We start from the raw sequence: 24575 nt of genomic DNA on the forward strand, positions 1-24575 counted from the left end.
GCATGGCAATGCTGATATTTTGACATCACCATCACTACATGGTGCAAAGGGGTTCTGATGCCACACTTGGTCATTTTGAAGCCTGTGGCATTGGAATAACATCTTGACTTTTTAATGCAGCCTTGTGCGTACCCTAATGACAGGTGAATGCCCCATCACGGCGTGGGGGGGGATGTCATTTTCACGCCTCGCTACGCTGACCTGGCAACGCTTCACAATGGCGTCATCATAAAACACCAAGGGGGCCGGCAGCGGGATCTTGCAGGCTCCCCCGCGGACTGGGAGAGCCTGGCGTGGCCAGGGCGCGCGGGCACGGGAACACACCGTGATGACCCCTGACAACCTCACCGCTGGGCCTTGTGATGTCACTGGATGACATCATGGGCCCTGACACTGCCACGTGCCTTATGACATCACGGTGGTGGGGGGGGGAAACCCCGCCCCACTTTGGAAACCCGCCCTAGTGTTGGGGGCAGGGGGCTCCCCGTTTTAGCCCCTCCCCCTCCCCCCATTGGGTGCCCCCGGTGCCCCGCTTCTTTTCATTGGCCCGTCCGCCCACCAATCACCGGGGAGCGCTGTAAGCCCCGCCCACCGAGCCTGGGCCCTTCTTAATCCTGGGGCAACGGCCAGGCCCTCACTCGAGCGCGAGCAGCCTCCGAGTCATCGACTGTATCACCCCCCGCCCGGCCGCCTTCCTCTCAGGGGCGCGGCCCCTCCGGCGCCCATCCCCCGCAGCCATTTTGTGTGGAGGGGGAATTAGAGTAGGACCCACCTGAACTGTCCCTCCCCGCGGCCCGGTCTCGGAGCCCCGCGGAGGCCGCTTCCCTTCAGGCTCCGACGCGCCGGGCTCGGGTGGAGCCGCCGGTCATCGGCCGCGGCGGTGCCGGATTTTTGGAGGGTATCGATTAGTCGGTGGGGGGAGGGGGGTCCGCTCGGGGCGGTTGTTGTTGTTGTTGCCGGGTTTCCTGGTCGCCACGACTACCGTGGCTATGGCGCCCTCCGTGTTCCCTCACCGGGGCAACTGTTGCTACCCACCTCGGCTGCGGGCGGGGCCGAAGGGGGAGAGAGGGAGGCCCCTGGGCTGATTGGACGGAGCTGACCGCTCCATTGGGTACCCTGGCTGTCAATCTTCGCCCTGCTCGCTCTGATTGGCTGGAGGCCCTGCTACTCCTTTGACGTCGCTTTTCCAATCCTGGTTGTAATTGGTCTGATTCGCTTGGAGCGTGCTGATTGGCTTCTCTCCACGTCCGTCTCCACGTTGATTGGGCAGTTCCTCCGTCGGTTTCGGGGGGGGTTTGAGGAGGCGGGTTGGGATTGGCCAGTCAGGGCGTTGGCTGGTTGCGATTGGCTAGAGCCGCCTTCAGTCAGTTGGAGGGGAAGCGACAGCTGAGCCCTGTAGAGCCGCGCCCCAGCGTGGGAGAAACGCGCAAGCGGGCTCTGCCCTGGGGGATGATGGGAAATGTAGTTCTTGGCTAGCAGAGGCCAGGGGTTGCCCCCCTGTCTCTGCTGTGGCTGGAGGGGACAAGGAGCACCGCCTGTCTCAAACCTGTGACGTCACTGCGCTGGGTGTGACGTCACCCTGTGCCTCGAAACCCCAGCGATGCCACGCCTCGTGAGGCAGTGATGTCACTGGTGATGAGCCCTGGGTGCTCCGGGGCACGGCACAGGCGGGATCCCGACCTGCCTGGCCCTCGTGCCGTCACTCGTGCTGGTGCCTGGCGGCTGCTCTCCGGCTGTATTGCCTGGGGACCGTCTCGCGCTTCCTTTGCACCCGCACAAAGGACTGAATAAACAAAGGCCGGACAGTGGACGCTCAGCTTCTCCGCAGCCATCGCTGCACCGTTTCCCTGTTAGGCTCTGTGCTGCCACCCGTCGCCATCGCCCGAGTGCCTGACCACAGTCCAGTGGTGTTTTCTCTGCACTCATTTATTTTTTAAAAATCATGAGAACTGAGATCTTGGAGCATGAGATAGCAGCCTCCAGAAAGCATGACGGGAGGGATGATCCAGCCCAGTTCCTCCCCTGGGAATGGCAGGTCCTATGTACCAATGTGCTTTAGCCAGGCCCAGAGGGACCCTTCTCTTGTCTTCACATAAATTTTTGTTTCTGAGCCTGTGTAATCCCCTGCCTGTTGGATGAAACTGACAAAGAAGGAAACCTGTTTCTTAGATTCCCAAGATCCCTGAATTGATACTTTAGGTCTAGCATTCAGATAAAAATCTATCATAGTTACCAAATTCATGCAGCTTGGGTTGTGCTTTCCAAGGGCTCAGAGCACTCAAGCAGCAGGTGTGAAACTTCCTGCTATCACAGGTTCAAATCCCCGTAGGGACAGCTCCAGCCTTCAATTTAAATTGAGTTGCTGGGTCAGACTTTCTCTGTTATGATGGTGTAAATCAGGAGTGACTCCTGTGAAGTTGATGCAGCTATGCTAGGATGAGGTCTGCACTTCTTGTGGAATACGCTTTTAAAAATAGACTCCTCGGTGGATGTCAGAGGCCTGAGGGCACTTGCGGTAGGGTTTGGGGAGGGGGAGCGTTTGCCCCAAAGCTGTTGCTGTGCGAAATGCATATGAACCTGAGGGAAGGGAAGTGGCACTCATAGCTTTGTCTCATTTATCTCCAGAGAAGAATAAGAAACGTCAAAAGAGACATGGTGGCAGTGTTCCTCCCCAGCACAGGGGGCGTCCCCCGTCCCCCCCAAGGAGAGCATGGACTGTGGCTGAGTTTGGAAATATGAGTTGTTATCTGGCAGGGCAGGAGGGGCTCCAGCTGGGGTTATCTCTGCGCCGCAGGCTGGCATTTTCCGCACAGCCCACGGCCTCTCACATCGGAGGAGGAAGGATATAATTGAAAGGAGATAAGCAAAGGTCACTGTTGCTCCTGCTGTCTGGGGTGATGCAAGAGCGCTCTGCACTGGGTGATGAGCTTGTGGGGAAAGCTCTGAAGGAATGAGATTGCTGGGGAGAATCAGGAGAGCTGGGTGGTGCTCCAACAGCTACATGTGTTCCTGCCCCACTGCCTACGGTGCCCCCTGCTGGCGGAGGCTGGTATTGGAGTAGCTGTGAGCGCCGCACAACCAGCTTTCCCTATAGGGAATGTAGTGTCTGCCATCCACAAAGTCTAGAGGAAACGCTAGATCCCCATAACAACTCCAGGGATGGAGAGGCCAAAGCAGACAGACAAGACTCCTGGGTCTGTCCCCAGCTCTACTGCTGACTGCCTATGACAGCTCAGGAGAGTCCCTGACCCTCTCTGTGCCTCAGTTTCTCCCCATGGCAAAATGGGGGTAATGGTCCTCACAAGGGGTGGGAAAAGCCAGTCCAAGGGAGCAGGGCCCTCAGGAGCTTCCAACCTTCCCAGCAGCGTCACATGGGCAGCTCTGACCCCTGGCCTTGTTGGCTGGGGGAACAACAGAGGGGTTTGAATGGATGCTCCATGCATGGAGAGGGTTTGCATTTGTGTGTGTGTGAGAGAGAGAGAGAGAGAGAGCACACAGAGAGCCACTGGCTCACCGCCGACGTCTGTCCTTCCGCCTTGGGCACAGCGATAACCAGGAAAAGGTTATCAGCGTCTCGCTCCCTGGCACCCAGGCCTGATGTCCCCAGCTCCAACGGAAAGGTCTCTGTGTGCCACTCGAGTGACTCGGCCAGCTAATTGGAGAGATAGCACCAGAGCCAAAGGCCACCCTTTGTGTGGTTATTCCGAGGGGCTCCTCAGCAGGGAGGGGGTGGGATGTATAAAGGGGGCCGCAGTGGGGCTCAGGAGGCAGCTGTGAGCTCTTCTGGCCTTGGCGTCCATCTCGCCACCCCAAGCAGCCATGCAGAAGCTCCTTCTGGCTCTGGCTTTTGGGTTGCTGTTCTCGGAGCTGAGGCTGGGGGCTGAGGGCCGGAACCCACCCTACGGCGTCAAGCTGTGTGGGAGGGAGTTCATTCGGGTTGTCATCTTCACCTGTGGGGGCTCCCGCTGGAGACGGACAGGTGAGAAGGGCGGTTGTGGGGGAGCGTGCATGGCTGCTGGGTACTCAATGGGAGCGGAGCGGGGTCTGCTGGTTGGAATGGGAGTGGGAGCTGAGGATCAGGACTCTACTCCTGGCTCTGGAAGAGAAGTGGTGTGCGTGAGGCGGGGGGGAATTGGGAGTCAGGACTCCTGGGTTCTATTCTTGGCTCTACCACTGACTTGCAGCATGACTTTTTGTCAGCTCACTCCCCCGCTCTGTGCCTCAGTTTCCCAATGTGTAAAACAAGGATCAGTGTACCTACCTTGCCTCCCCAGAGGTGGGGATTGTGAGACTTAATTCAATGTTGGTGAAGTGTGCTGCGGCTTTGGAGGGGGGTTCCACGGGTACAATCCAGGAGTGACTGAGTGTCTGCTCCCCCCAGGTGGGGTGTGACTCGCTGCTCGGTTCTTAGGAGCAGCCCGGGGAGCCCGTGTCACCCAGAAGGGCAGATCTAGGGTCCCACATTTATCCCCCTCCAGCAGCTCTCAGAGCAGATTTGCTCCCATGACAAGTCAGAAGCCAATGGCAATTTCCCCCCCTGGGAAATTTGCCGGCACTTCCTGCCTCATGGCCCGCCAGCTGGGGGGATCTGTGATGGGGCGTACAAACCCCGTGCGGCCGGGAATAGGTTCCCACGCTGCATTGGCTCAGTCAGCCCTGCCCCGCTACACCCGCAGTGAGTGTCAGCCCTGGAGGGGAAGGGGCTAAAAGGGGGGAGCTTATCCCTACCGCTCGCTCCTTGAAAGAAGCTGGGCTCAGGCCAGAGGTTGCAGCCTGCCAGTGTCTAGTCCGGTTGTGGGGCTAGTGTTTGATTTGCTACCTAGGACTTGTCTGTTGTTCCCACTGCAGGTGCTAGACTGAGCCCTTGCTTCTGTTCCTGGCTCGGCCACCCGCCCTGCTGGGTGGACCTTGGGCATGTCCCTTCCCCTCACTGTACCTCAGTTTCCCCATCTGTAGAATGAGGCTTTGATCTGTTCAGAGAGCAAGATCTTCAGGGCAGGGACTGTCTCTCCCCTTGTGTCTGTGCAGCACCTGGCACAATGGGGACCCTGCTCTTGGCTGGGGAGGAGCCAGGGTTTTGTGCGGCATTTAGTGTGATGGGGGCCCCTTGTCTCAGGTGTGGGGGGTTGGTCTGTGCAGCTCCTGGTGCAGTGGAGACACTGACCTTGCTTGGGGGGAGGGCGTATTGTCAGGGAGATGCCCACATGAAGGGTGATCAGGAAGGGGTGTCTGTCCAGTCACTGGGGTGGGGGGCCCCGATCTCCCTAAGGAGGGGGGTGTCTGTGAAGTGACTGGTGTGATGGGAGGCCCCGATGTCTGTGTCCGTGCCGTGCTTGGCGAGATAAGGCATCTAGGTTTTACTTTTGCGCACCATACTGCTTAGGGAGTGACCTATTGGCAGGGTCTCTTGGGTCTTTAGGAGAGAGGCTTGCATGTCAGAACGAGAAGGCAGAGAGACCAAGATAATGTCAGATGGGAGCACTGTGTGGCTACCTCTGCAGGCTGGAATCAGAACAGCTCGTCTGTGTGTCATAGGCCCTATGTTGCTAACAGCAAGAGGGAGATTTTCCCTTCAAGTCAAGCGGAGAGGTCAGTGCTCCTGGAGCAGGAGAAACTGAGTTCTAGCCTTGCTGTCGACAGGAAATTGTGACCTCTGTTCTCTATGCATTAACCCCTTCCCTCCCACTTCCCTGTCTCCTCCTCCGCTGCAGGTGACCTCGATATCCTGAGCAGCCCCCTTGCAGGGGAAGACTCCGCAGAAGCCGCCTCCAGCGAGTGGGATGCCAGCCACCTGCCCGGGACACTGCCCCACCAAGAGCTCTCCTCCGACTACCACGAGAGGTGGAGAGGCAAACCGGGCCGCGGCCTCACCGAAGCAAGCTGGCCTCTGGAGCGCGTCGTCCGGGACGTCATGGCAGGGCTGAGCACCTCGTGCTGCAAGTGGGGATGCAGCAAGAGCGAGATCAGCTCCCTGTGCTAGAGACGGGGGGCTGGGGCACAGGGGGAGGGGGCAGGGTTCAGCACACGGCACCGCATGTTGGCACTAGGTCTTCAGCTGGCATCAGGGCAGCTCTGATTAGCACCGGCGGAGGATCTGGCCCTGGGATCACAGCTGCAAGTAGAAACCCACAGTTAAGAGCCCTGCAGTTGCTCAGCTCCCTGGGAGCTCTATCCGAGTGAGGACTGCAGGGAACGGGCCGTGGAAATGTATGTGACTTCAGATGGGGTAATATAATGCTGGGGGTGGCCCCTGGAAGGGGGCAGTGGTGGACTCCAGGGTTCTGGGGCAAATGGAGATGGGCGGCTGAGTTTTGATTTGGACATGAATAAGGAACCAGATGACAAATCTCGCCCTGCCCTTCCCCTTCCAGTTGTGGTGTCTTCCCCCCCCCCCCCCAATGTTGCCTCTTCTTGCGCTGGTATTCAGGGTTAAATAAAAGATCAAAAGAAATTAACTGTGTGAGAGGGACTCTGGGATCAGGGCATGGGGCTGCACATTCCCACACCCTGGAAAATCGGAGCGATTTAGCAGGGGCTGGACCTTCCGCAGAGCGCCTCCTGCTGGTGCTGGAGTAGCCAGGAGCTCCCCTCCAGTCGGCACTTCTCCCCCGCTCCCTGTCCCGCCCCCTGTTGGGAGAAGCCAGGACTGCAATGGCTGTGAGCTACCCTCCCACAGCTGGCACATCTGCCCTGCTCCCTGCAGCACCCCCTGCTGAGACTGGAGCTCCCCACACAGCCAGCTCTCCTCCTCCCATCCTGTAGGGCCTGTTGCTGGGAGAAGCCGGGCGTGGACTAGCTGGAGCCGCAGCTATGTCCCATGGCCCTTCCTGGGAAAGCCCCTGGGCTGAGAATTCCCGTCAGGTTCTGCCTTACTTCCCTGTGGCATCATGTTTTATGGTGAATTCCAGGAATGATTCTCCTCTTACCCGCGCTTCCAGTCCGTCCCCAGCGATCGATGCATAACAGCAACGGTTGGGCAAGCCTGGTAAACACCACTAGCAAGGGACTCTCTTAAAACCCTGCATGTGTTCTCTGTTTGTCCAGCCCCTAACAGAGCAGGGTCCTGGTCTATGACAGGGGTGCCTAGGCCTGATACACCCCCTAAATCCCCCAGGAGCCAAGTGACCATGGACGGGCTCACAGAAAAGAGGTTTTCAAAGGGGTTCAAAAAATCCCTTTCAAAAGAGGTTTAGCAAAGGGCTTTTCAAGAGGAGTCGACACAGCTCCAGGGGCAGGACCCCATGGCTCCGATTCTCTGGCTGGTGGGCTGCAGGCTGGATAGTCAGCCTTCAAATCTGTGGGGCTGGTCAACTGTCACTCTGCAGCTGGTGGAGTCAGTTAGCTTAGGGCTAACCACTAGACCCCAATCCCCTCCCCGTGCTGGGAATAGAACCTAGGAGGGCTGGGGCCCGGCCCCCCTGCTCTAACTGCTAGACCCCACTCTCCATCAGAGCTGGGAATAAAAACCATAAGTCATGACTCCCAGCCCTCCCCCTCCCTTGCTCTACCCACTTGACCCCACTCCCCTCCCAGAGCTGGGGATAAAACCCAGAAGTCCTAACTTTCTTCCTTTGCTTGCACGTCTCCTTGCACTGGAATCTCCTTAATGAGGGATATTATTAGATGCACGTTAGTACATTGTGTGGCACTGAACAAAGAATGTTACTTAGTGTTTGTGACGAAGCAGGACTGTTCTTAATGTTTCCTCTGAATTGTGTGGGGGTGCCTCAGTTTCCCCTAGGCAGTTCTTAAGTATCTAGGGGGTGGGATAAGGGTGTATGATCACTGCAGAGCCCTAGAGGGCAGGTGTGTGCAGGGGTCTGGACACAGAGAATGGCCAACACCCTGTTTCCTGGAAACTGATGGCCTGGGCCCTTCCCCCCTGCAAGGTGAGAGCTAAAGGGTTGGAGAACAAAGGAATCCGGTGACCTCCTGGCCCGGGAAAGGGACAAAGCCCAGAGGAGGAGGGGCTGGAGGGAGTTTCAGTTTGGAGCTGGCTGGGCACATGGAGTGAAGGACAGACATGGTTGTCTGGCTCACTGCCCCCCAGAATGGACCCGGCTGAGGGGTCCTGTTCTCTGTACCTACAAGCTCTGTGTTAGACCATGTCCCTGTCGTCTAATAAACCTTCTGTTTTACTGGCTGGCTGAGAGTCCCGTCTGACTGCGGAGTTGGGGGGCAGGACCCTCTGGCTTCCCCAGGACCCCGGCTGGGCAGACTCGCTGTGGGAAGCGCACGGAGGGGCAGAGGAGGCTGAATGCTCCGAGGTCAGACCCAGGAAGGTGGAAGCTGTGTGAGCTGTGTGTCCTGCAGACAGGCTGCTCCCAGAAAGGCGACTACCCCAGAGTCCTGCCTGGCTTCATGGGGAGCAGTTCCAGAGCATCGCCCGGGGACCCCGTGACAGTGTTTGGTACAGGAAACAAGAGTTCTGGAGTGAACAGTTCTCCATGTTGCTGTGGGAGAGAGTATGGGCTTGTGGTTAGAGCAAGGGGCGTGTGGGTCCGGACCCCTGGGCGCTGGGAGAGGAGTATGCTGTAGATTAAGAGGGGACAGGAAGCAGGACTGGTGGACTCTGTTCCTGGCTGTGAGAGGGGAATGTGAACTAGTGGTTAGAGCAGCGGCAGAGAACTGAAAACCAGGACTCCTGGGCGTTATGCCTATTGCTGGGTGGGGAGCGAGGTCTGGTGGTTAGAGCAGGGCTGACTCCATGGTCTAGTGGCAAAGAAAAGAAGTGGGTAAACTAAACTCCGTCAGCCCCAGATAGGCAGGGGGTCCGGCTCTGTCTACCCCCGTTTACTCTCCACGAGGCTCCTGGGGCGGCCGGAAGCCGGGAGTTCTGGCTTCTCGCCCTGGCTCTGACCGGCACATGGTTAAAGCAACAGCCTGGGGGATCCCCCGCTCCGCGGCGCGCTGGGCGGCGCTTGGCTTCTCCGCCCTGCCTGCGCCCCCCGCGCCGCAGAGACACCAACCCAGCAGCGCCCCCGCCTTCCGGCGCTAGCTCGGGGGGACGTGCGCCCCGAAGAGCCACCCGGGCGACGCTGCAGACTTTCGGAAACTCTGACGGGGGGCTTGTTCCGGTGTCTCGGCAGCTGGCTGCGTGTGTGTCCGTCCCCTGTACAGCTTGCTCAGCGAGTGTGCAACCCAGCGCTTCCTGCTTCGGGCTCTTCCCTCTTCCCTCGCCGCCGGCCGCTTTGGCCCAGGGCGAGCGCTGGGCGGCCCCCGAGGCAGGCGGCGGGGACCGTGGGAGCCCCTGGCGTGTGGCCTGATTTGGCAACCGCTTCCTTTCCCAGCTGTTCCTCTGTTCCTTTGTCCTCTTACCAGGGGAGCTCGGCCACAGCCTCCAACTTTAAGCCAAGTATGTGACTGGGGTTGCCAAGTACCTTGTGGAGGGGATTGTGGGACAGTGTTGGCTGACGGGTAAGGATGGAAGGAGGGGGGGTTACTGGGCTAAGGTGATGGGGCCCAGCTGTTCCAGATGTGTGGGGGGGGGCTCTGCATTTCCTCCCCCCCCCCGGGGGGCAGGGAGGGCTGCAGTGAAAGGGGAGTCTCAAAGGGTGGTCCGCGGAAGATCTCTGGATGTTCATTTGTTCAGGTCGTGCTATGGAGTGGGTGGAGAGGAGGTGAGCAGGGGAGAAGCACAAAGAAGCGCTTGACACAAGCTCTACTGAGCCCAAGAGTCAGGACTCCTGGGTTGAATTCCCAGCTCTGGGAGGGGAGTTTGGGCTCATGGTTAGAGGAGCGGTGGCTGGGAGCCAAGATGCTAGGGTTTTACCCCTGGCATGAGAAGGGGAGTCATGTTTACTGGTTTGGGGCGGGGCTGCTGGGAATCAGGTCTCCTGGGTTCTATTCCCAGTTCTGTGAGTCAGAATTACTGGGTTCTATCCATGGAACAAGGGGGGGAGTGGGATCTAGTGGTTAGAGCAAGCAGGGAGGGCTGGAAGTCAGCTGTCCGGTCCTATTCCCAGATCTCGGAGGGAAGATGGAATTAGTGGTTCGAGGCGCAGCAGACTGAGTCAGAATTTCTGCATTTTACCCCTGGCTCAAGGAGGGGAGTGGGATCTAGTGGCTAGATCGGGGCAGGGGGGCAGGCTGGAAATCGGGGTAATAAAGACAATGACAATTGAAGTCAAGGTTAGTTTTTGCTACGAGACCAGACTGATCCAAAAGCTTAGCAGGATTCCAAACCATCAGCTTGCACATTTGTATGGGTAAGGAGAGCATCCGAGAGGGAAATCCTGGCCCTAGAGGAGCCAATAGGCATTCTGCCCAAGAAATTTACAACCTTCTAGCTTTGGGGCTGGAGCCGATTAGGGGTCAGGAAGGACCTTTCCTATGGGCTGGTGATCCCCGCCCTGTGGGGTTCTGGGACAGCAGGTGCCAGGCACTGCTGCGTGGGCTAGATGGACCTTGGTGCTGATCCAGTCCGGCCTTTCCTATGTGCTGTCTGCGCATGAGAGCGAACTGAGGCCATGAAGAGGTGCAAGTCGGAGCTCCAGTGCATCACCACATCACTGGTTTCCCATCAGTCTCCCCGCTTTCTCATTTTGTTTTGTTTTGTTTTGTTCTGCTCTTTTATTTACTATTTTTTTTGCTTTTGACATTTAGATCTCACCTCAGTGTTAGAGCTTTATCCTGCCACCCGTCACTGTGGACTCTGGGCACCTCCTGTGTTAAACCCACGGCCATAGCATGGCCTGAGCGGATTTCATGGTGTCTTTCCGGCCCTTCCCCTTTTTGGGGGTCAAATTAATGCCTGGGGTGTAGTTTGTGGGCTCGATTTTTATTCATTTCCTTTAGTTGTTGGTGGCAGTTTTAGGATGCTTTGTCTCCTCTGGTATTTCCTTCCCCACCTTCCTGTGAGAAGACTCTATGGATAACAGGGAAGCTTTTGCCCCCTGAGATGCTTATGAACTGAGTGGAGAAAACACTGATTTGTTTATTTCATTGGTGCCTATTTAACTCAAATGCCCGAGGAGTGGTTAGGAGCAAAACTATCTGGGTTAAACCCTGCAATTAAACAATAACAATGACTAATAACTCCCTAGCTTTTATTTAGTGCTCTTCATCCCAATTAACATGGCACACATTAATGGATGAAAATCGGGTTACGTGATAGTTCTCAAAGTGTAAGTGGAGACTCAGCATCAAGCAGGTCTGTTTCTAGTGGAGTCCAGCCGGGATCTGCTCTTGGCCCTGCTATGCTACTTAACATTGTTATTAACGATATGGAAGAAAAGAAAACAAAACCATCCCTGATAAAGTTTGACCGCCGCACAGAAATTGGGGGAATGGTAAATAACAGAGAGGATGGGGTCACTGGTTCAGGGCAGTCTGGATTGGTTGGTAAACTGAGGAAGCAAGCAATCTGCATTTTGAAATGGCCCAATGTAGCTGTTACATTTCAAAACAGAGAATGTCGGCCGTGCTTACAGGATGGGGACTCTCTCCTGGGAAGCTGGGACTCTGGAAAGATTTGGGGGTCATGGCAGAAAACCAGCTGGACAGAAGCTCCCAGCGCAAAGCTGGGGCCAAAAGGGCTAGTGGGATCCGGGGATGTATAAACAGGAATCTGGATTCAAGAAGGATGTTGATAAATCAGAGAGGGGTCAGAGAAGAGCCACGAGAATGATTGAAGGGTTAGAAAACTTGCCTGGTAGTGAGAGACTCAGGGAGCTCAATCTATTCAGCTCAACAAAGAGAAGGTTAAGGGGTGACTTGATCCCAATCTGTAAATACCTATAAATTTTTGATAACAGGCTCTTCTATCTAGCAGCCCAAGGTCTAACAAGAGCCAATGATGTTGAAGCTAGACCAATTCAGGCTGGCAGTAAGGCATTGTTTTTTTTTAACAGCGAGGGGGATTGATCACTGGAACAACTTACCCAGAGTCGTGGTGGCTTCTCCATCGTGGACAAGTTTACAGTCAGGACTGGATGTGTTTCTAAAGGCTCTGCTCTGGGAATTATTGTGGGGCACATTCTCTGGCCTGTGTTAGCCAGGAGGCCAGACCAGATGACCACAACGGTCCCGTCTGGCCTTGTGATCTACGACTCAGGAGCTCTCCAAGCACTTCACATAGGATCACCAGCCCTCTTTTACAGATGGGGACATTGTAAATTAGAGGCGGAGGGAGCTCCCAGTCTGCATTTCTGAGACCTCCCAGTGACTCCCGGCAAAACCAGAGGGGCCCAGACCTGCTGCACTATGGTGGTTACCAGCATACACACCCTTGCTCCTTGCTTGCCAGGTTGCTGACCAGCTATCTCTGCTTCCCATGCGGGGCTGGCACCATGAGGAAGAGATGGAAGGGAGCATGGCTCCTGCTGCTGGCACTGAAGACCTTTGGGTTTCAGGAAGGTGAGAGCTCAATTTCAATTTCCCAGGACACCCAAGTCCTGGTTCCGATTTCATTTACACTGGGGTAAATCAGGAGTGACTCCTAAAGAGTCTATTGCCACGCATGGATGGAAAGCCAGTCGGGGTGCCGTCAGAATCAGACCCCTGCTCTGTCTGAGGCTCAGTCCCCGGCCCCTTACCCACCAGTCTGCAACTGCCCCCCAGTGGACCACAACAGCCCCACCCCGGCTCCCTGCAGCACAGACCCCCCTCCTTGTCCCATGTTGGGCTCAGCACTGACTGAAGGGAGGGAGCCCCCCCCTGCTCTCTACAGCACAGGACCCCAGGCACCACACCCAGGTCAGCACTGTTGGAGGGGAGAGAGCCCCCTGGCGAGCCCCCCCTCCCACTCCCTGCGACACCCTGACTTTCCCATCCAGCAGGCCTGGCTCTGCCCAGCATGAGCGGATGGAAACCCAGTGAAAGAGGATCTAGGTTACCCCCACGGACAGACACCCTCTCCCCTCCCCCCCCGGCCACCGACACTCGGATTGCTAGCGCCCTGCGGTTTATAACTGTTTGACTTGGTGGCACGTGTGCTGGGGGAGATGTTGACAGAGGCTTCGGGCATGGAGATGCGGCTGCTGCAGACAGACAGACAGACAGAGGAAGGCTCCGTCAGCCCCTCCCCCCTGGCCCCTCACCCCCCCGAGCCCTAGACCTGCTGCACTCAGCAGGAAGCACTGAGCTAGGTTAAGGCAGGGGATGGGGCATCTTAATGGAGACGGAGTGACAGCACAGCCCTCTGCAAGTCCATGCTCAGGAGAGGGGCTCAGGACTCCTGGGTTCTATTCCCAGCTCTGGGGGGAGAGCGGGAGCTAGTGGATTACAGCAGGGGGGCACTGGGAGTCAGGACTCCTGGGTTCTATTCCCGACTCTGGGTGGGGGAGGAGAAGGGTCTAGGTGGCAGGCTGCTGGGTGTGATCCAGCACTTAGGCCCAGGACCCCTGGGGCCAGTCACGCTCAGGCTGGATAGAAGCGTCCAAGCCCCCGGCCTCCCCAGACAGCTGCAGGTTGATATGTGCTTGGGTGCAGGTGACCCAGAGGAACCCACAGGGCTGGAGTGTTACCAGGTGGGCCCCAGAGGGGGCATGAATTGCACATGGCCCAGCAGGTCCGGCTCTGAGGCTATCACCACCTACACCCTCCACTACCAGAGCCTGAAGTTGTGAGTATAACCCCCTGCCTGGGGGAGGGAGCCCAGGATCCCACCCACTGCTCAGGTGCCCAGAACAGCTCCCCAGCTCTGGGAGGGGAGTGGAGTGCAGTGGCTAGAGCAGGGGTCGGCAGCCTTTCAGAAGTGGTGTGCCGAGTCTTCGTTCATTCACTCTAATTTAAGGTTTCGCGTGCCACTCATACATTTTAACGTTTTTAGAAGGTCTCTTTCTAAGTCTATAATCTATACCTACACTATTGTTGTGTGTAAAGTAAATAAGGTTTTTAAAATGTTTAAGAAGATTCTTTTAAAATTACACTAAAATGCAGAGCCCCCCAGAGCGGTGGCCAGGACCCGGGCAGTGTGAGTGCCATTGAACATCAGCTTGCAGGCCTCCTTTGGCACCCGTGCCGTAGGTTGCCTACCCCTGGGCTAGAGCATGAGCTGGGAGCCGGGACTCCTGGGTTCTATTCCCGGCTCTGGGAGGGGTGTGGGGTCTAGAGGTGAGAGCAGTGGGAGGTCTGGGAACCAGGATTCCCGGGTTGTATTCTAGCTCTGCCCTGTTGTATGCTCCGACTCATCAGTTTCTTCCCTGGGTTCATCCGCCAGCAAACGCAACCAGACGCAGAGTTCCCAGGCCCCCGCCGGACAGAGCTGGGTGGTGATTGGAAGAAGCAACCTGACACGCAATGAGAACTATGCCGTATGGGTGGAGGCTGGTGACGGGACCCAGATCACACCAAGGCTAACTCTGACCCTGCACGAAATAGGTGACCCAGCGCCAGGCAGCAGCCCAGCTCCTCACCGGCCCTAGGAGTGAATGGTGGGGGTGGGGGATTGGGAGATGGGGGCTAGGCTGTTGGGCCCCATTGGGAATTTGTGTGGATTTCATCTCGAGGCTTTCCACTTAAAATCCTCTAGAACTGGGCCAGCTGTTTCATAGAAAGCCTGGGTACAGTGATTAGATTGGGTGTGGGTGAGGCTGGGAGCCAGGACTCCTGGGTTCTATCCCAGTTGTGGGAGGGGAGTGGGGTTCAGTGGTTAGGCCTGGGAGCCAGGACTTTTGGCTCCTACTTTCCCTTCATTCACTGTGTTGGTTCCAGTGAAGCCGGATCCCCCTGTACTGAGCCTAGAGGACGTGACCCCTGTGGTCACCATGAGCTGGACAAACCCCCAGTGGCCTGAGCATTTCTCCCGGGATCTGGCCTGCCACCTTCGCTACCGGGTATCTGGGACCACCAACTGGACCAGGGTGAGTCTGCGTGACAGGATTGCAAAATGTGCTTGGGGCGGGGAGGGGGGGGTTGAAAGACAGGGCTTCCTCTGGGATAGCAGCCTACTACTGCTGCTAGATAATAGAGCTCCTCCTTCAGCTCAAGTAATGGAGGACTGCATTCTGGTGCTACAGAGTCCTGGGTTCAAATCCTGCTCATAACAAATAGCAGGGCCTGTTACACCTTCTGCTGACAGGGGCAGCTGTAGAATGAAAGATGCTGATTCCTAGTTACGTTCAGGCCCATCTACTCCTTAAATTGGGATGACCTGGCCACCACAGAATTCCTCCTACACCGGGGCCTTGCTGGCTAGGGTGGAGCCGGCATACAGGCCAAAGGTCACTGTGTCTTAATCATCTGGGCTGAACGGCTCAGGGGTCTACCAATGGAGCATTAGACCCTGCTCCGCTTCCAGAGCTGGGGATAGAACCCAGCAGTCCTGACTCCCATCCCCTCTGCTCTAACCACTGGACCCCGCTCCCCTCCCAGCCCTCCCTCCTGCGAGATGGGTCCCCAGAGCCCTGCGGCTCCATCTCTCTCTGTGCCGTTCTCCCTGGCAGGTTCATGAGGGGGATGTTGAGCCCAACCACTACGAGTTCTCCAGCCTGGAGCCTTTCACGGCCTACGAGGTGCAGGCCCGCTGCATCCCTGAGGACGGGAAGGGCTTCTGGAGCGACTGGAGCCCGTCCCAGACCTTCCAGTCTCCCGAGGCTGGTACGTATGGGCCTGAGCTAGCCAGAGCAAAACGCCTGCCTTGCCGGGGAGGGTCACATGTGGTGTAGTCAGTTAAGGCGGCAACAGTCAGGACTCCTGGGTTCTATTCCCAGCTGTGGGGTGGAAGGGGGGGGGGGTCAGGGGGCTGGAAGTCAAGACTCTGGGGTTCAGTTCCCAGCTCTGGGAGGGGAGTGGGGTCTAGTAATAGGGGAGAAGATGAAAAAACTGGGTGCCAGGATTCCTGGGTTCTATTCCCAGCCCTGGAAAAGGTCTCCCTGCAATGCTAAATGCAGAGGCCTGTTCTGCCCCGGGCAGTCAGGGGAACACCCCTCTTGGGAAAGGGGCCCAGTGCTTTCCTGGCTCCGGAGAGCTGCTGTGTGCCCTGTACACCCTCCCTGCCCTGGAGCGACCCCAGTTTCTTCTCTGATGCCACGGCCCCTCTCTGTTGCCCTTAGCCCCGCTGGGCCTGGTGGACGTGTGGCAAGTGGCCAGCCCTGCTGAGTCCGGAGAGCCCAGCCTGCTGCTGCTGTGGAAGGTGAGACCCACCTGGGCCCATCATTGCAGGGTTGAGGTTCCCCGGCGCTACCCCCCCGAGAGGCCCCCGTGCTTAGATCGCTGCAAACCAGGAAACAAAGGGGTACAGTACAGCAGGAGTCTTCCCATCGGTGCTGGAGGTCCCAGCCGATTGGATAAGCTCCGCTGTCATGACTGGGGTGTGCCCCCCGGTGCCCTGGCCAAATTCCGATTGGCTTTCCCTCCTGGACACGCCCGTAGCCTCCACTTCCTGTCCTAAACTGATGCACAGTGTGTCCACGCAGCTGCTAAGCAGCGGCCACGTTCCACCCCAGAGGTGGTTGCATTGCAGGGGTGGCCCAGGTTATTCCCAGGCAACGGGGGCCCTAGCGATGTCAAGCACAAGGGGCGGCCCCATCTGGAGGGCGGGGTGGGGCAGGGGGAGGGGATGGGATACTCATCCATTTGCGTTAACCCTTCGCTGGGTTCCCTACCAGCCGCTCAATTCCGAAGCAGCCAGGGGAGTCATTCGCAGCTACAGCCTGGCCTTCCGGACGGGCAGCGACGGCGCCGAGAGCCCCCTGGAGTCCCCCTGCTGCAACGCGAGCCTCCCCGCCAGAACCACCCACGTCTGGATCTCGGCAAACAACCACGTCGGGCGGACACAGCCTGCCAACCTCAGCTTGGAGCGGCAGGGTACGACCCCGTGGGGGCCTGACCGCACTGGGCCCGTGTCCCATTCCCTAACCACCGAGCCAGACTCTCCCCTGCCGCAGAATCAGATGGGAGCTGGCATCCCCTAGAGGGGAAAGGCCCCGTGCCCCATTCCCTGCTCCCCCTGCACCGAGCCAGCCAGTCCCACACCCTGGGGCCAGATGGGAGCCGGCGCTCCCTAGAGGGGAAAGCCCCCATTCCTTGCCCCCCCCCAAGCCAGCCAGTCCCCCCACGCTGGGCTGGATCCGGGATGGCGCCCCCTAGAGGGGAAAGGCCCCAAGTTCCATTCCCTGCCCTCCCTGAGCTGGCCCCTTCCCTGCCATGGGGTAAGATGGGAGCTGGCGCCCCCTAGAGGGGAAAGACCCTATGCCCGATTCCCTGCCCCTCCCCTGCCCCCCCAAGCCAGCCAGTCCCCCCACGCTGGGCTGGATCTGGGATGGCGCCCCCTAGAGGGGAAAGGCCCGGAGCCCCATTCCCTGCCTGCCCCCCCCCCCCCCCGAGCCAGCCAGTCCCCCCACCCTGGGTTGAATCAGGGCCAGTGCCCCCTAGAAGGGAAAGGCCCCGAGTCCCATTCCTGCAGCATCCCTAAGCTGGTGCAGGGGGGACCCAGAGAACGACTACCCTAGGGGGAGCTGCGCCCAGTGATGGATCCTGTGGATTCTCCCAGATCTGTCTGCCCCGGCAGGGGTCCAGGCTGTGGCCATGCATGGGCAGGATCTCCGCGTTACCTGGGAGCCCAGCAAGGACCCACTGGAAGGGGAGCCCACGGAGTACCTGGTGGAGTGGGCCAAGGAGTGCAGCAGCTCAAAGGCGGCATCCCTGGGCTGGGTGCGCAGGGCAGCGGGCGTTCACAGTGCCCTGCTGACAGGTATGGGGAGAGCCTGGCCACGGAGGCCCCTGCATGCCACAGCATGGGGCCAGGGGGCTGCTTCACCCTGTCCCACGCCTGACACTCTGCTGGGAAAACTCAGAGCCTGAGCAACGGTCAGGCCCTTTGCACGTGTGAGTGAGGTCTAGTGGTTAGAGCGGGGGGGCTGGGAGTCAGGACTCCTGGGTTCTATCTTTGGCTGTGGGTGGGGAGTGGGGTCTAGTGGGTTAAAGGAGCGATAGGACAGGAGTCAAGGCTCCTGGGGTCTAGTCCCAGCTCTGGAAATGGGGAGTGGGGTCTAGTGGTTAGAGCGGGGGGAGGGCTGAGAGTCATAACGCCTGGGCTCTATCCTGGGCCCTTGCACAAAATAGCTGGGTGCCTCAGTTTCCCCATTTGTAAGATGCGCCTCGGAGTCCTGCTGCACCGAGGACGGGGAGGGGAGGCTGGGGCTGTGGGGCTTGGTTGTGAGGTGTCCGAGAAGGGCTGGGAATTTCTACTTTGTGCTTCTAAGCCAGGACTCGGCAGCGACCGCTCAGATTGGCAGCTCCCCCTGGGAACTGACCCTGTCTCCCTTCGCTCCCCTGCCCCAGGTGACTTCAGGCCACGGGTGCCGTATCAGGTCCGCGTGTACGGGCTGTACCCCGGGGGCTTTGGTGCATCGGCCCCTGTCCGAGCCTACACCCAGGAAGGAGGTAGGTGCGCAGCCCCCGTCCCACCCCGATGGGCCCACGCTGGGAGCTAAGGAAGGTGGGATGGGTACTGCTGGCTTCACTCACAGCCCATCCCCTCTTCACTCTCCCCAGTGCCGTCGGCAGGGCCCCAGGGCCTGCAGGATCGTAGCATCTCCAAGGAGGCGTCTGTCATCTCCTGGGAGGCGATCCCCCTAGCGCAGCGCAATGGGCACATCACCCACTACACCCTCTACCTCGCCGCGCCCACGGGGAGCCCACAGACCTACCAGCCCAGTAAGTGCCTATCCGTGGGGCATGGGGCCCTCCCCAGGGATCCGGGGTGCTGTGGGAACAGGCTTCACCCCAGCAGCATGGGCCTCTGGTGGGAGCTGAGCTGATATCTCAGGTGGGGCAGCAGCTGGAGTTGGACCTGGGGGTCTCCGAGCTAAAGGAGTTGCTCCCTCTGCTAGCAGCGGTAGTGAGACTTTTATCCTCTATGTAGGCTGGCCACTAGAGGGGGTGCTAGTGGAGACAGGAGCCGAGGCTTGGGAGTGGAGGAGGGGCACTAGCCTTGGACAGGAAGGGAAGCTGTCCCTTCCCCTGCTATCTGACCCGGGAGGGGCGGGGCTGGGGGCAATGGGAATACGGAGACCTCAGGCCTCCCAGCTCACGCATCTCTCATCCCTTGTGCAGTCGCTGCTACAGAGACAAGCTACAACCTCTCAGGCCTGGAGCCTGGCACCTCCTACCAGCTCTGGATGACGGGCTCCACCTCGGCTGGGGAAGGAAACGCCAGCTCCATCCACCTCTTCCACACCCCAGGTGGGGGCTGCCAGCTGCTGGGGGCTTGTGGGCTCAGCAGGGTCCGGCGGGGCGGAGCTGGGACGGGAGCCCCTAGAACTGCAAGAAGCGGGGTGCTTTCCCCCCACTGTGGGAAGAGGGGGTGCTGTGCTGCAGGATGTGGGCTCAGCAGGGGGCGCTTTCCCCCCAAGACTCAGGGGATCAGCTACGGTGTCCCAGTTTCAGTTCAGCCTCCCATGCAGTTGCAGCCAGATGCGGGATTCTCCTTCACCTCCCGTGTACAACAAGCTGTGTAGCTGTTCCTCACCTGCCACGCCTCACCCCAGAGGCAGGTGCATCTCAGCACCGGGCGAGGGATCCCTGTGTAAACAGCTGCCATGCCCCACCCCAGAGATGGCTGCATCTCAGTGCTGGCAGAGCAATCCCCATGCACTGGTGCTGTGTTCCACCCCAGAGGTGGCTGCCTTTCAGTGCAACCGCCCCCCTCCATACCTAGCTATTTGCTTAACGCTTTGGGATTGTCAGAGGAAGGGATCCAGGAGGTTACAGAAGCCTTGTCCTGCCCTGCTGGGCCTTCCTCTCACTCTATGCCCCTGTAACGTGGCCGGGGGAGGGCGTGGGTGTGCGTGGCATAGATCCTGTTGCAGAGTGGTGCTGCGTTAGGTCTGGGTGGGCCCTGCCCTCTCTGGGCCGCGTGGGGCTCTCCCCTCCAGCTGGGGGGGCATGTTGGGATTCAGGGACAGAGGCACTCAGGCTTTCTCCCAACCCTGCTCCCTCTCCCTGCAGATTCCCGCTGGGAGGCTGTCCTGGCTTCCCTCCTGGCGGTGGGATTCCTCCTCTTCCTGGCCTGTGTCCTGGGAGCTGTCCTGCATGTGCAGTAAGAATGCCAGGCAGTCGGTGGGGGCGGGGAGCGGGCCCCCACGCAGGGTCCTAGGTCATCCTGGACGGGGCTTTTAAGCCGTAGGGAGCCCTCGCCGTGTCGTGCTCAGTGGTGGCTGGGACACACAGACAGAGCCAGGCAACATCTTTCAGCGGAAACATTTTTGGTGAAAAACGGAGAGTCAGCAGTGCCAGCAAGTTGGGCAAATCCGGGTCTGGTTGCCAAGTTGCGCATCGGAAAAGCAACCCCCCCCCCCCAAATTCCATGTCGAAATAGTTCCATATTGTCCCGGCTCCAAGCAACTTTGGGTTTGGAAACGTCCTGCCGCGTCGGTTTTCGCAAACAGAGAAACGTTCCCAGGACGCGTGAAAGGCGAGCGCAAGGTGTCGATTCGCCCCGAATGAGGCTTTCCCACCCACAGTGGTGGGGTCTGGCCTTTGCCATTCGCTGACACTGTTGAAAAAACCTCAGGTCTGGTTTTCGGGGGTTTTTTTGGAATTGCCAGAGAGCCGAACACCCCAGGATTGGCTCAGCCCTGCACCCAGAGAGGTGGATACTCCTGCTCTAGCATTAGCGAGCGGAGTCGGTTCAGCTATAGACGCCCTCCAGCTTTTAGATCTAGTGGCTCTGGGTTCAATCCCGAGTACCCACAACCCACCCCCGTCCCCCAGCGGTGGAAGGACACGCTCCCAGCACCAAGGGGGGCTGGGGTCTTCCTTAACCCTCTCTGTTCTGTAGTATCTGAGTCCCTGGGATCGGACGAGTCAGAGCCACGGAACTGTGGGCTGAGAGCCACCAAATTCGTTTCACCCAATGGCCATTGGGCGACACTGGCTCCAAACTAGTGCCCTAGAGGCTCCCAGTTTGGTGGGGAGGGGAGATGAGGGAGCTAGTTAGAGGGTGAGACAGCGGAGGGAATAAATTTAAATGGGGTGCCTGAGAGAGCGATGGGGGAAGGCATCTCTGGTGGGTCTAATTTATGCAAACAAGGTAACGCATTGATCTAATTTATGCAAATGAGGCACAATGTGGATCTCATTTATGCAAATGAGGTGTTGCATATTTATCAAGTCTGCAGCTCAAGGCGTGCCATGATTTGCATAACACCTCAAGGGGGCTGGCCCTCCATAGCCAGGCAGTCTCCCTACCCCTCACCCCAGGTGTTAAAAAAACCCTTCCTCTCTCTCACCCACAGGCTGCTGGACCTGTGCCACAAGGTGCTGCCCAGCTGGTGCTGGGAGAAGGTCCCGGATGCCACCCACAGCAGGATTATGCTGCATGAGGTGAACAGGGTGAGATGGGGGGCCCAGGCTAGGATGCGTGACCCGCCCTTGTCCTCTGCAGTAGGGCCAAGGGAGGCAGATCAGATAAGCCAGGCCTGGACAATCAGGGGTTTGGGAGTGGGGTCTAGTGGTTAGAGTGGGGGGCCAGGCTGGGAGTCAGGACTCCTGGGTTCTATCCACAGCTATGGGAGGGGAGTGGGGTCTAGTGGTTAGAGCGGGGGGGTCGGGGAATCAGGACTCCTGGGTTCCATGCCCAGCTCTGGCAGGGAGCTCCTTGTCGCTAGGGAGTGAGATGGCTGCTCTCATGATCTGTTTCCTCCAGGATCCCCACAGCTACAGGGGGCCTTTGGTGCGGAACCTGGACGCGGAGGAGACCCCCATCACCGAGCTTGATATCGGGGAACCAGCGGAGAACGTGAACCAGGGCTACTCAACTCTGCCCCAGCTGGAGTCTCCTCTGCCTGCCCTGCCCCACAGCGGGGGGGCTGACGACTGGACCGGGAGCAAGCCCAGGACAGAGGAGCTGGTGCCAAGCAGCCCCACCCTGGAGGAGACGTGGGGAGACAAAGCCCCGGTCATTTCTGGCTACGAGAAACATTTCATGCCCACCCCGGAGGAGGTGCTGGGACTGGCCTGAGGGATGCGGCTGGGCGAGAACCACCAGCGCCACACAGCACTGCCCTAGGCACTGGGGGGACCCAGCCAGGAGTGCCTGGCTCGAGGGGCCAAAGACTGGGACATGGGCTCTTTCCCCTGTAGGGGGCGCCGGCTGCAAGCTCAGGTTGGGGCGCTCTTTGGGGCAGGGAATGGGACACAGAGATTTTCCCCTGTTAGTGGTGCAGGCTCTGATCCAGCCTTAATTCTGCAGCGACCGAATTGCCCCTGCCTGGTGGACTGAGTTTGCTGGTATACTGCGTCCCTCCTAGACAACCTTCCCGACAGGCTGCCTTAGCAGACACGCCAAAGACCGAATGGCCCATGGAGACAGAGTTCCTCTCCGGACTCCCAGCCCCCTCTGCTCTAACCACTACGCACGCTACTCCTCTTCTGGAGCTGGGGATAGAGCTCAGGAGTCCTGACTCCCAGCCAGGGGCGGCTCTAGCAAGTTCCCCCCCGGCCCCCCAAGCAGTCGCCGTGGGACACGGACTGCCGCCCCATTCTAATTGCCGCCCCGAGCACCAGCTTCGAGAGCTGGTGCCTGGAGCCAGCCCCTGCTCCCAGCCCCCTCCTCCCAGAGCCTGTGACAGACCCAGACTCTGCCCCTCTAATTGTCAGCAGCCCGTCACCCTGGTATCAGGCCCCCCGCAGGTTCCCTCCTCCACAGGCCAGCTTTCTCCCCACTCTCGAGCCCCGCTCGAGCTCGGAGCTGCACACCATGCAGTTGTATGGCATTTTTTTTTACTTGTACACGGTTTTTTTAACCTTCGCTCCCTGTCTCTCATTGCCACAAACAAAGCAGCGACTTTCCTGTCTGGACCTCAAAGGGGCTGTCACATGGTGACTGGGCCCTTCATGGCAGGGCAGGGTCAGGAGCCCCTGTGACCCGCTGCCTCCCGCCTGGTGGTCAGAGGCTGCCAGGGAAGCTGCAGAAAGCGGCAAGCTCACCGCAGGAGTAGGGGTGGCTGGCAGCCGGCCTGGAGAGCCAGTGCCGGGGGGCTGTCGGTGGGCTGCATTGTGAGTAGAAGACTCAGCCGGTGGGGCGAGCAACAGCCTGGAACCCGAGTGCTCAGGGGTAAGTCACTGTAGGGCAGACTGGGAAATGATGGGTCACTGTGACACTGGGCAGCCTGGTTACCAGCTGGGTGCTCCTGACCATTGAATGGGCCAGCAAGAGAGACTGGGTTTGCTTTATAGTGGACTGAGGGAAATTCGTCATGCCACAGGTGGGGCTGCCTTATTACAGCGCCTTACGGAGGCTAAGGAATTGTGCCTCACGTCGACGGCCTGGAAGGAAGGGAGCCTGAGTCCCATTTTACAGATGGGGAAACTGAGGCACAGAGCGACTGGGCTACGGTCACACAGCACGGCAGTCGTGGACTTGGGTGTAGGACCCAGGAGTCCTGCCGCCCAATTCCCCATGCTTGCTCCAGGAACCTAGGCCCGCTGCCCAAGGCCCTGTGAGCACGGCTGCAGCTTGCCCAGACTCAGACAGTGGCAGAGCTCCTCATAGGAAGCTCTCTCCTCCTTCACAGGAAGGATGTTCTTGTGGTCGTGGCGTAGCAGCCAGAAGGGCTGGAGACCACAAGAACATCCTTCCTCTCGGGCGAGGTGCAGAGTAAAGTGAAATGCTGCAGCCTTCCAGTGCAGCGCACGGGCGGGGCAGGGCTCTGCTTCCGCAGCCCAGGGGCCCCGGCCCAGAGCTGCCTCTGCACCGCACTGCGCCCAGCCTCCCCCTAGCAATGCCCGCCGTGCCCTCGGAGCACCGGGGGCTACGCAGCTGGGCAGGTCTCTGTGAGCAGCATGTAGCCTCTGGCTGCTCCTGTGCGTGCCAGACATGTCAGCTCTGTGCCCTGCTCCAGCCCTGCGCCTGACTTGGTCGGTTCGATGGAGTGGGCAGCACAGACTAGGGCGTGTGTGTGGGGCGGGAATTGGCCCTGCAGCCCCCCACGCTGGGGGGGTGGGAGTTGCGCTCAGTCTTGGCAGGGGTAGGAAAGGCCCATCGGGTGCAGCCCAGCCCTCGGGATTCAACGCCCTGGGTGCGAACCTGACAGATGAAGGGAGGGGTTGGGACCTGAACTGAGCAATTGCTTGGACTATGCAGGGCTATGGGCCTTGAGAGGAACCCCCCCCCGGCCCCCTCCAATGTGGGACCAATGAGGTGAACCCCTCTGGCTCGAAGACTTAATACTGTAACAAGCTGGCTAACGCAGGTAACGCCACTGCCCTCTGCTGGCTCGGCTTAGCCGTGTGTCATAGGCCCTGCATCGCTCCCAGCAATTCCCCTTCAGCGCCGGCAGCTTGGCCGTAGCAGCGCGAGAAGCTGAATTCCAGGCTGATTGATAACAATCCTCCGTGCTTTCCAGCTGCAATTATGTGCATTTACAGGGCCCCGTTCGGCTGGGTGCTGCCCAGACACAATGAAACAAGCCCTACCCCTTGGAGCACACAGTCTAAACAAGGGAAACTGAGGCACACAGCGATGAAGTCACTTGTCCAAGGTCACATGGTGAGGCAATAGAGTCAGGAATTGAACCCAGGTGTCCTGAGTCCCTACTAAGGACCTTAAGCATGAGGCCAACGCTTGGCAGACATCAAACCAAGGTGAGGGGGGTTGAATTTCATGCCCAGTCTATTGAGCAGAGAGA

At 58.8% G+C, this 24575-nt stretch overlaps 3 protein-coding genes across 14 annotated transcripts in view; 2 read left to right on the forward strand and 1 right to left on the reverse strand.

The window, feature by feature from the left end:
• The window catches only part of RFX1 (regulatory factor X1), a 49300-nt gene extending 48248 nt beyond the window's left edge, over nucleotides 1–1052 (reverse strand). For 2 of the 4 annotated variants that reach the window (XM_073318835.2, XM_073318832.2), the window contains exon 1: nucleotides 773–1052. The gene's annotated coding sequence lies outside the window, so the exon portion shown is untranslated. The remainder of the gene's footprint in view (nucleotides 1–772) is intronic. The other 2 variants (XM_073318834.2, XM_073318836.2) reach the window with 2 other exon arrangements.
• On the forward strand, nucleotides 697–6798 carry RLN3 (relaxin 3). Its single transcript, XM_073318844.2, has 2 exons — nucleotides 697–3979; nucleotides 5712–6798. The coding sequence occupies exons 1-2, from the start codon at nucleotides 3820–3822 to the stop codon at nucleotides 5978–5980; spliced, it is 429 nt and encodes a 142-aa protein (XP_073174945.2). The 5' UTR covers nucleotides 697–3819; the 3' UTR covers nucleotides 5981–6798.
• A 2065-nt stretch (nucleotides 6799–8863) lies between these two features.
• On the forward strand, nucleotides 8864–22696 carry IL27RA (interleukin 27 receptor subunit alpha). Of its 9 annotated transcripts, none has more exons than XM_073318118.2 (15): nucleotides 8865–9417; nucleotides 11853–12357; nucleotides 13432–13564; nucleotides 14162–14322; nucleotides 14656–14804; nucleotides 15387–15540; nucleotides 15996–16075; nucleotides 16551–16749; nucleotides 17435–17635; nucleotides 18226–18327; nucleotides 18439–18600; nucleotides 19000–19128; nucleotides 19894–19984; nucleotides 21183–21279; nucleotides 21593–22696. In XM_073318118.2, exons 2-15 carry the CDS (start codon nucleotides 12291–12293, stop codon nucleotides 21905–21907), a joined length of 2040 nt encoding a protein of 679 aa, XP_073174219.1. In that variant the 5' UTR covers nucleotides 8865–9417; nucleotides 11853–12290; the 3' UTR covers nucleotides 21908–22696. The 9 variants fall into 9 exon arrangements, with proteins under 9 accessions (XP_073174223.1, XP_073174224.1, XP_073174219.1 ...); XM_073318117.2 differs by having other exon boundaries at nucleotides 8865–9355; XM_078849721.1 differs by having other exon boundaries at nucleotides 8865–9355; nucleotides 21183–21270.
• Nucleotides 22697–24575: the final 1879 nt, after the last annotated feature.

The sequence above is a fragment of the Lepidochelys kempii genome, chromosome 20, assembly GCF_965140285.1.
Source record: "Lepidochelys kempii isolate rLepKem1 chromosome 20, rLepKem1.hap1, whole genome shotgun sequence".
NCBI classification, from domain to species: Eukaryota; Metazoa; Chordata; order Testudines; family Cheloniidae; genus Lepidochelys; species Lepidochelys kempii.